Raw genomic sequence first — 11,922 nt, 5'->3', positions numbered from 1 at the left:
GTGGCGTCGCCCACTTATGGACCAAAAACCATATCTCAGGAAGTACTCAACCGATTTCAATGAAATTCGGTATATAATATTTTCTTAACACCGTGATGACATGTACCAAATATGGGTGAAATCGGTTCACAATCCCGCCTGAAATCTCTATTATCACTTTATCATGCGAGAGTATAAAATGTTCGGTGACACCCGAACTTAGCCCTTCCTTACTTGTTTTTAATTGGGCTTGGCCTCGTCCTATAACAAGTTTAATGTGAGATAATCCTTTTCTTATAATGATATCTCTGTATGTCGAAAATGGATTCAATCGGACCAATACTTTTCTTAGCTCCCATATACTTAATATAACGATTTTTGAACTTCGGGGTGGCTTTGTAACGCATATATCGGCCAATAGGCGAGTTATACCAATTAAAATAAGAGAGCACGTTTTACTCATAACAATGTATCTTTGTGCCTAATATAGATAAAGTGGAGCGAAAACTTGGTCTAGCCCCTACACAACTAATACCAAGATTCTCGATCATATGACTGACATTACTCCATGTAAATGGTTTTACACTTTAAAGTATTTCCTTTGCTTTGATTCTTGCAAGTTCAAGAGTATGAAATGTTTGGTTGCACCCGGACTTATCCTCGCTTTAAAGCTGGCAATTATAATTGATTTTTAGGCTGTATCGATAAAAGATCAATCAAAGGTTTAGACCAATTTTATTCATATCCAACGCCAAATCATATTATTTTGAAGAAATTATATACTCTTTGTTTTAGTTAATATCCCACATACCGACCAATATAAACGATATAATGCCGAGTGGAGAGATAGTATTCAATATATCTGGTATAATATTGATCATGGCAAAGGAAAGTTTGAAAATCTTTATATTTGGTTATGACAGCTAGAGACCCAATTTTATCCAGTTTTGTTACGAAGGCATATTATTATCATAAAAMCATAAGCACATAAGATTGTAGTTGCTTCTGTCGCTTTTATTTAGTGAGTTATCGCGCATTTGGTAGTTTAAAACAAACTTGTTATATGTGAATGGGCATTGGGCACATATTCACAGGCACCGAAAATTTCATCTCCATAACGTTTGGTTGATATACTTGTAGCTTTACTAGAGGGCGTTTCAGTCCAATTATCTAAATATTGTACTGTACTAAATAACTTTTACTTTCGTAACTTGAAATTTTGTTATGGAACTTCGCCTAACAGTGTTTTTCGGGTATGCATAAGATTGAAAAGTAGCGACGAGTTTTACGTTAGAAGAAACCCCGCTTTTTCAGTCAGATAAATTGATATCACGAAACCAATAATACAATATTTCGATTCTCATAGTGCATGGGAATAAAGAAACATTGACAGCACGACTGTTTTTTACTCATTATACCCACTACGATGGTAAACTCAACAATTGACCTACTGAACTGATAACAAGTACTGTACTCTCTTATGCTCCTCCTACATCAAATTCGGTATCATTAAGGAAACATTAAATTGACACTAATGTAGTATAACCGAAGTTGTGAAGTTGACTGCGTTCTTTTGTTAAACGAAACTTAATTACGTATATACAAATAAGAGAACAACAAAAGTACTCATATTTATAATTTAATATACATATGTATGTACGTACTCGTATAATATAGTTTTCTGGTGGAGCTTAGGTTCAAACATTTGTAAAGCGAAATATAAAATTATGTTTTACTCTCGTTAGGTAATAGCAACTTTTCAAGTATATTTGGTACATGAAAAGTCATTTTTATCATCCATAAGGAAGGGACTTGAAACTGCAATAATTCATCGTCACATATAGGAAAAGAAACGTTCTCATTTATTGTCAATGTGTAGTAGCTAAATTTCTATCCTCTATATATATATTTTAAGGGGAATAAGATTTTATAGATGATAGACTCACTTAGCGTTATTACTACATCTTTCTTCGTGCCCCAAATATTTATACATCAAAATAATTTACTTCAATCAGATATACATATCTACACATGCCAGTACCCAACCACATTAGGTTTAAGATAACTTGTACATCCAATTTTATTAAAATATCAATTTATAAATGAGAACATGTTTTCACGCACTTTAATAAAGATAACTTGGACACTGTAAGACATATTCTGACAATAAAGAAAAAATGTAGTAGGGAGCTGGAGTCATTCTGGACCAATTTCACCCATTTTCGACACTAATCCACAGAATATTCAAGATTGGACTATCATTTAGTTTAAGATATCGTACGTATAACCGATATATATAGGGTATAAAATCAACTGTATATTTGGAAATCCTTGTATGAGCTTTGTGTTTACGCCTTAAAAGATTTACACGATTTATTTATTTTAGAAAGTGATTTAAATTAAATAAATTTAAATTTAATTTAGATATTATCCTGTCAATGCCGAATAAAGTTAACGGTTAGTTTAAAAATCATTGTATGACGTATATGGATTCTAAGGGAAGTATTGACAAGATTTTRTCCATTTTTGACAAAAGATCACATTATTACAAGAAAAAAATATTTTTAGTAGCAATAATATGTCTTACAGATTAAATTAAAAAAATATTTTTAATATCAATAATATGTCTTACAAATTAAATGAATACCTCAATGCACTATTTTCGTAAAGTTTTATTTCGATAACGTCATCAGCTCTCAAGCTCTATTAAAGCCATTTACCCATTTTTGGTCTAGCACAAAGAGTGTCTTTTCATTCTAACATTATTGATCCTTATACTAAATATTAAACATCGTGCCTGAATGAAATCTATTATTTTTTCTCCCTCCTATAGTTAAGTGAACTCGTGTTAGTTGAAACTCTTTCGTAATTCCTCTATTAACCTTAAAAAAACTAAATCGATAGCATTCATTTTAAATTCAAAATCTTTTTTGGGAAGCCACGTTTATCTTTACATTCTACAATTTTTAAAAATTTTCAATTTAAATAACTGAAGTTGTCTTAACGAAAATGGTATCTGTTAAACTTAGCTTTTGACCTCAAAAGCCTAATCAAATAAAAAACTTTTTTATTTCAAAACTCAGGGTACACCTTGTTGTCATCTCCTCAATAAAGGCCCACAATTACATTTACATATCTGTTGTTTACGCAAGTGTGCAATTCCCATTAAAAATCATTTTTATAACACACTAGAAATCCGCAGCATATGCTTGTGGCACGCCACTCTCCTTCACACCTTATGTTGCACATCACTATATCCACATATAAGAATACACACCGTGTATCGTAGTGACGGCTGGGTGAGCGAGGAAAAACGCAAGTAAAACAAGCTAACAAGATCAAATATAATTTAAGAGATTTACTACATTCGAGTTGCAGTTTATGAAGGTGTGTTGTTGCTGCTTTTGGTGCTTTTTGTAGATACATATGGAGTCAGCTGTTTGTGTCTACTGAGGTTTTTCAATTTATTTCGCTCTTCTTCTTTTACTTCATCGCCCTTCTTTTCCATTTTTGAAAAGCTCAATTTTTATTGCTCATCAAATTTAGTTGATATAAATCTTAATTGCCGACCCAAACAAATACACAATGTGTATCTGCAAGCTGCAGGCTACGTCTGGCCACATTTCACTGACTGCCTATTAGACGCCAGTGCGCTTTTCTCATTGCAAAGTACARTGGAGTGGTATATGTATGTATACTATGTAATTTTGTTTGCTTAGGTTTGTACGTTGTGATCTGTTATTTTACTTTTCTTATGAGAAATGTAAACACTTATCAAAAAGAAATAGTGCTAATAAACCCAATGCAAATAAAAAATGCTAGCATTGTGTGTTTGCAAAAAGACATTGCTGCTACTTAAAACAGTAGCCCTAAACATAATATATGTGTGTATGTTTTACTAATTCTATAAAATATGTGAATTGAAAATTTTGAACGTTTTCATATATACAKATATATATGTATATATTATATATATGTAATTGTTATATATATATGTAAACATTATGTGCGTACATGTATTCACAAGTGTAAGCCTAAAACTAACACATTTAGCGGCGAAACCGGCAGCTTTGTTATGAACGTTTTTAAATTTATTTAACAACCACAAATCATTAGTGCGACGTAATCAATGGGATAACTCTCACATGTGTTTATATATGGTACATGTCTTACGTCCAAATGGTATGCAAGCAACCATGGCAATCTCATCGATATAAAGAATCAACAACAATAATAAAAACATAAAAATACGCATATACATATATAAATTGGGTGAAACTTGAATTTTAATAAGATTTATTTATTGTAGTATTATTCGGCGGTGGCCCAAGCAAACTTTCATTGTTGAAGTCATTAGCATTAATTAACTTTTCTAAATATACACTGTTTGTCTTCTAAATTATTTTAAAGAAATATCTTTTATTTTATTCACTTCTTATAATTCTACTTATCCAAGTTATACCATTTGGTTACATTTAATAAATTTAGTAGATATTCGAAAACTTTTAAAAAAGTACATACCATATTTCACAATACAATTAAGCTATATCAACCAAACTTGCTTAGGGATAACTTTGCACAAATAGTTAATTTGAGGTACATATATTACCTCACTTCAAAAAATTGTCGAAATCGGATCATAATTTTTCAACTTTTCACTTTCTAAGTATGTAGACCTCGGTACCACTACTGAAAATGTAGGTAAATCGCTGAGATTCCTACAGTATTGATGCTCATAGGTAGTAATTTCCTGATAATAGTGTGCCTATATGCCAAAGACGATTGGATGAGAACTTCGTTATACATAATATATATACTTTCGAATTTCAACGTATCTTAATGACATTCAGTGGGCCTAATTTTTTTTAATTGTAAGGTGGTAAAATCGGGTTAATACTGTCTCTAATTTCACATATTTAATAAAGAAGTTTTAAGCGTCTGATCGACTTTATGCCGTATATATCGAGACATATGTATGTAAGATATCTTAGGAAAATTAAACACAAATACCTATAATATTAGATTTACTATAGACTAATTTGGAGAAAGCGTTAATATTAATGGGTGATTAAAGTATACTTTATGGTATACATTCAATGCGAGTTATCTTCATAAAGTTTAATGGAAACAACGTTCTCGAGTATATTTGGTATATATGAGGTATCTAGTGATTTCCGACTACGCATTGTACCGTAAACTGTTGTCCTAAAACACATATTAATGAGCACATACATATGTATATCTGTTTTGGGTAAATTAAGTGGGTTCTAAATTAAATATCGCAGACACGAAAAAAATGTTAGAATGAAAGAAAATCAGTCTGTACCCTATTATAGAAATACATAACATATTAAAAATGATTGCAAAACATTGATAATTTGATCCATTTTTTAGAACATTTTTATCCTCTCGAAAAATATTCTTACTTACCCTTGCTACCATATAGCTAATGTAAACATAAATATCCTCTTGACTACATACATATTTTTCAATCAATGATGGATCGTGATGAACAAAAAGAACAAAATCGATGCAGCCTCCATATACATATGTACCCAGAATAATAATTTAAACGATCAAATATGATTTTCTTCTTTACTTGCTTAATATAAGACTTTGCGAACACCTAAAAGTATTGCCGTAGTTTTGATGCTTTCAATTTGCTAAAGTATAATACTTGCGGTTACGCACGATCTTAGCGCTTCCTTATACTATGTTAATTTTGCACTTTTTTGACGTGAGGAAATTGGCGGACAACGGAAGCGGTGCTTAAAGCGTCAGGCACGACCTAGCATATTTAACTACACACGTGGTCTATCACTAGCATTAAATCAAATTTTTACACTCCTGCTCCACATTGGTTGAACATAACACAGCGCATCACTWCATCCATTTTTTTTTTTTCGAATGCAGAGCAGTGGCATTTATGGTATAGTAGCTGGCATTTCGTTGTTTACATTCTGCACTTTTACGATGTAAATATTAAACTGAGAGCATACAAATTTGGTGGACAAAAAAGAGGAGAATTCGTGTATAAAAATAATTCGCATTGCCTTTACTACATTTACTTTAACATATCGTTACATTTCTTATCGAAAACTCCGGTTACTCAGAACTATGATATAACCTCCTAACAAGTTGTTCAGATAAGTCCACTATATGCCTCAGCAATTGGTCGATTAAGATTTGGTCGACAATTTTTTTATTTCACAAAATTTGGAATATGCTATTAATCAAATAAGCAGTACATTCTACGAATATATTGCTCAGACCGGTTCACAATAATACTTATATCGCTGCCATACAAACTGATCGAATATAATCAAGATAAATATATTTACATATGTGCATAAGAAGGGTGTTTTGTCACAACGTACTTCAAAAGACCTTTTTGTGCAAGTTTTTATCTGGGTGTTTTTAGATTTGTATATTACAAAGTGAAACAGTCAAATGAATGTTATATAAGAAGTAGGCGTCGTTGTATCCCGATTTCGCTAATTTTCACATTGTAATATTGAAATGTCAGAAGACTTTTTCAAAATTTCGTCTTGCAGCTGTGACTCCCTGTGCCAATTCATAGTTCTATACCTCAATTTAGTGCTTCGTTAGTGCACTTTACAGGTCTTCTTCCTCCTAGGAACTTGCCTAACTTCGTATTAACAATAAAAACATGTACCAAATCTGATCAAGATATATTAATTTTTGTTCAACTTATCGCTTTCACAGAGCGGCAGACGGTTTAACAGACAGACAATCACTCAGATAAATTTATTATTTTAAGATGATACAAACAATTGTTAGGTGAAAAAAACTATTATCTCTGCAGAAACGTGTTACAAGACTAAACCCCCGTTAACTTCTGTGCATTTAACGTTATTCCTTGTTCTTTTTCTTGTACAAATCAAAATTTCTTATATACAGCATTAACTGTTTATTATATTTTAAAAGTTGTTTATCGCATATTTTCTTAGGAAACATAAGTATGCGGAAGAATTAATATAATATATTATTGGCTTTCATTATTTTCTAAAAGTTAGTGACTTACAAATTAATTAACAATTCTCCATTACTATTGTCTCATTATAGGTAAGATAAGATCAGATTTAACACAATACGGCGGAATATCAGCAGACATGGGTAAGGATTTATTAATTTTTTTTTTTTTGTACTTTATTTTCTTATTATGTACTTTGAACTTTCTAGATTGGTGTTGGGTTTTATGTGTTACGATTATAAATAAAGTTTATCATAGTTATATACATACATGCCTTCAGTCAAAAAGAAAAAAAATAAGGAGTATTTTTGGAAAAGAACACAATAAGAATGAAGTATTTGATGTTAACTATTGTCAATTTGCTTTAAATCGCGAAAGCATACTGTCAGGTTTTCGAGGATGCATTCAAATTACTATATGTAAAGTAAACTGAAAAAATATTTTACTGCTTTCTTTAATTTTATGAGCACAAGGCGTTCCAAGAGACTGCTTACTATCTCAAATCAGAATATCAGAATAAGACTTTTGTGGTAGTCGCGCATGCGCACAATCTTTGGTGGCGACATTAGTAATCACTTGTAAGTTGCTACTGCAATTTTACCGCCGTTTCCACTATTTAGTACAGCGTCGATCATTGACTATCATGCCAATGAGTGAGCAGCCTTACAACTATTAACCCTACTTTGTGACCAGTTCGATGTAAGTGATTCAATTATTATTCGTAATGCTAAAAATTCCTCCTGATTTAAGTTAACCACTTTTATTCAAATTAAAAGAAATTAAAGTTTACAACTACATTTCTTTAGAAAGAATTTTATTGCTATTAAAATTTGTACTGATCAAATTCGTAGAAGTCAGTCAAATGTTCTGTTAATGATCGTTTAATGATCAGTTTTTAATTCGTAATTAATAAATAATGAAACAGCTTAATGAATAACAAAATCCAAAACAGTTCAAAGCTCCTAGAAACTTTGGCTATTCCACACAAGAATAGAATTGTTTTACATACAATTCATTATATTAACAACTATATTGATATTTGTTATTCAATGAAATATATATATAAGTATAATGGTAATATAATATATATATATGGGTACATGTGAAAAAAAAAATTAACTTTAACTCCCAATAKCTAATATCATAATGTTGGACATTTTGATATATTATTTCTATATTATATATTATTTATCAATTTTGCATTTCACGTACATTCAAGTCAAAATTTTTTGTTGTTGCATTGTACACTCGACCATTAACACAGCGCTTTGAAAAGAAAAAGGGTGTAGTATTTGAAGGAATGTTAACTTAAGGGTAATATGTTTAACAACGTAGGCGTGTAAACAGTATTTTGTGTTTGTATTTTCAGCTGGTGAATATATCCAAAAAAAACTGGCTCAAAAGGGTTAAACTTGATGCAAGCATTGCCAAGCACTTTATGACAATACTTCATCTTATCTTTGCTATTGTCGCCCATAATTACACCTGCTCTCTAAAAGAGATACATATAGATATAGGTTTAYATATGGTTATATACATATACGAACATGGTCGATGTAAGGACCTGAGTTGATTTCTAACTACTTCCCTATCCATACCACAGCCTTTTAAAGCAAGTGTTTTATACTTCTAATGAACAAAGGTTCTTTAAGGAAATACTCAGGATTAGATGCTTGCTATGCGCACGAAAAGATTTTATTCATATAAACATAAGATTACTGTAAATCAGTAACAGAATGAGTAGCTCCTATTGAGCGCACGGTAGCACGGTGATTCTTCTGCCTGGAAATCTATAGCGAATGAAATAGTTAGTAACCATAATTTTTTTTTAATGAACTATCGGAGTATGATATTATATGTACTTTGTTAATTGTAATCATTTATAAGATATATATTTTAAGATGATAATGTAGTCAAATTCGTTTCAGGGAAATTTATGAAACAAATTACTGTAATATTTAGGCTCATCGCCATCGTAGAGTTCATGACTGTAAAAATCCTTTAAATAATAACTTTTTGCGAAGTAGTATTTGTTTTTTTTTTTTCTTTGAAGGTCACAAAACGTAGCTAGATAGATTAACTACAAAATTCGTCACAGTCGACTAACTTAATGCTCGTTGTTTTAACAAATAATATTCAATTAGCAATTTGAATATGAATTATTGCCAAGGGCAGTGAAAAATAAAAACCCTAAGAAACTACGTACATATTCATATATATACGTTCATCAGTACACTGCAAAATTATCCTACATCTGCATGATAAAAAAACATGCACATAACGTCCCACCGCACAATCTTAGTCTGTACGGTCAACTCGGACCTCGTTGACGGTTGTTTTTCACTCCACCACCACTTGTCAGTATCATGTAGCTTACATAGCTGCAATGCGGATAAACAACAACAGCATTTCAGCAATAAACAGCGCTTCCAGTGGTGTAATACACAACTTGTTTACATCGCAGTCTCAACGACATATGCATGTGTGATAAAAGTAACAATTATAACTAACCCTCTAAAAAGAATTTACTTACCTAGAAAAAATTGTGTGTTTTATATTATCGAGCATATATCCCTTTCACTGTCAATATGAGTTTTAAAATCTAATATACTAGTAAATAAGTATACACCTATACATATACAAGCTAATGAAGTCGGCTAATCCCGAATATCAACCCACAGTAATTCTATCTGGCTGCCTCATAACACAGGACTTGCAAAGTAACAATAACGCAAATTGAATTCTTATCACACTAGTCTTAAGCTCAAAATTTGCGTTCATTGTTCGGTATGTTGCATATGTATAAAAGTGCATTGTTAATCTCATATCAAAATAATAAGCATTCACAGTTTAGGCTTAAATTGAACTTCTTTAAAATTCTATGATTATTAAATTAATAAATACATTGGCACACTGTAATAATAATTATTATAGACCTCATCCGCCATAAATTCTAACAAAGCTAGAATCGATATCTTGAAAACTGCAGATTATTTTCAATAAAAGCTTTCTTATATAGTAAAAGTTAATATATTTTAAAAACTCGATATACTCGTACAAATCAATTGCATCGTAACAGTGAATATTATTAAACCAATATTGTCATATCAACGAAAACATCAATAAAACTGTTGTTGTGCTACGACTATATGTTCATACACTCATATCGATGTATGTCCTGTGGAGCTACAAAATGTGCACTTTCGTTATTTCCGTGTGTGTATGTAAACGGAATAACCAATAGTCATGCAATATATTTATGAAAGTTTTAACTTTTGCTATTGTGATTGAGGTGTGGAGCTAAGGAAGCTGAAGAGGAACGAGAGAGTCAAAATGAGACCGAACGTAGAGTACCGCATGCAACACTTCGTAAGCAAACAGGTGATGTTATAAAAACCAACAATTAATAATTTTTAGTAACATCACAACTCGCGTTGTTGCAGAAAGAAGCGACGCTTAATGTTTAACAAGCGCAAAACGCCTGTTAATTATCACCTGAAAAGATTAATGCCCACTTAATATGAGTTAGCCACAGAGCGAAAAAATACAAAACAACAATTGCATGTTGCTGCAGTTTCCGCGTAAATAGCTCAGTTTGCGTATCCACAGCTGCAAAACATACTAACATACAGTTGCATTCATGTGTTCGTTAGTATTCCATTAGTGCAAGATAAAGTGGATGTTGGCAGTGTACTGACATTGCTCAGATGCCCCCATGCGAGTTGCTGTTCACCGGTTTTGTATTCATAGTTTGTTAAACATTCACTCATTAAGCTGAACATACTGCATATTATAAAAAATAAAAAAATTTACTCCAGAGTGTTGTTACTGTGCACCGCATCTGAAGATGAATATTGCAGCAAAATTACATTTACATATGTATGTATGTATATCAGGGCAATAAAAAGTGTTACTTCGCATAACTGCTTTACTTTGCTTCGAATACTTCAATGTGGTCGTCCAGTTTCCGTTGTTCATCCATATTTGTTGTCTTCTGACACTTTCACTTATTTGCTGTTCTCCCTCATCCGTTTAACTTGTTCCTAAAATTCTCTGACTCCGGCGGTACATGTTCATTCGGTGCAATTTGTCAATATTCATTTTTAAAATTTATTAACTGCCAAACAACAGCAGTGAAAGCAAAAACAAAGCACTACACTACTAACAAATTAGTGGCTGATAATAGCAATAAAGTCAAGCAAACGTGAAAAAAATTCGATTAAGGTGAGGCAGAGTGTGTCTGGCTCACATCGCCGGCGGTAAACTCGTTTGTTTTCGATTTTCTTTTGCAAATGCGTACAGGAGCCGTTTCTTGATGATGTTCGTGCGAACATTTCTTCACGTATAAACATACATACATCAAAATATATTAGGGCATACCGTTTCTTAAACTTTGCATGTGCGTTTCTCCACCTTTTACAAATGCTATACAAACGTGTTATATACCCACAAATATAATACACAATATATTTTAAAACTTTTAAACTTCAGATGACCCTGTTACGACCTTGAAACCTCAAATATAAAATAATTTAATTAAAGTAATAACAACGCACTGTAGATATAATTTATTCAACTATTTTCATACTATGCGTATATTTTTCATCTTTACAGATACATTCACAATTACGCTCCGTACTTTTTATAACTTGATTGAACTAATCTCATTTTACAAAGCAAATATTAAACAATTTTGWGTAAAAATAGATTTGGTAGTTTTAGCAATTTATGCACATATCAAGTCTTCACTGTCATATCTAATATTAATACGGAAGATGTATTTCTTGAATCGATATTAAACATATAGTTTATATTAAGGATAAAAAACTATATTCAAAATGAGCGAACAAAAAAGTATTTATTTTTAAATAGAATTAAATCATATTTTAATCTGAAAAACACTAAACAAATTAAACACACTTATTACACAAAACCAGCATTTTTTTTTT

The 11,922-nt window shown here is 31.5% G+C and overlaps 1 protein-coding gene across 3 annotated transcripts in view; it reads left to right on the top strand.

Annotated features, from left to right (window-relative positions):
- The window catches only part of LOC108965042 (homeotic protein ultrabithorax), a 138,893-nt gene that overhangs the window by 15,802 nt on the left and 111,169 nt on the right, over positions 1–11,922 (top strand). The window contains exon 2 of one of the 3 annotated variants that reach the window (XM_018927207.1): positions 7,066–7,116. The exons of the other annotated variants lie outside the window; for them this stretch is intronic. Within the exon in view, the coding sequence (XP_018782752.1) occupies positions 7,066–7,116 (51 nt within the window). The remainder of the gene's footprint in view (positions 1–7,065; positions 7,117–11,922) is intronic. 3 annotated transcript variants of the gene reach the window in all.

This window comes from Bactrocera latifrons, unplaced genomic scaffold (genome assembly GCF_001853355.1).
Source record: "Bactrocera latifrons isolate USDA-ARS-PBARC rearing strain unplaced genomic scaffold, ASM185335v1 scaffold_132, whole genome shotgun sequence".
Lineage (NCBI taxonomy): Eukaryota > Metazoa > Arthropoda > Insecta > Diptera > Tephritidae > Bactrocera > Bactrocera latifrons.
This window is presented reverse-complemented; position numbering and strand designations above follow the sequence as displayed.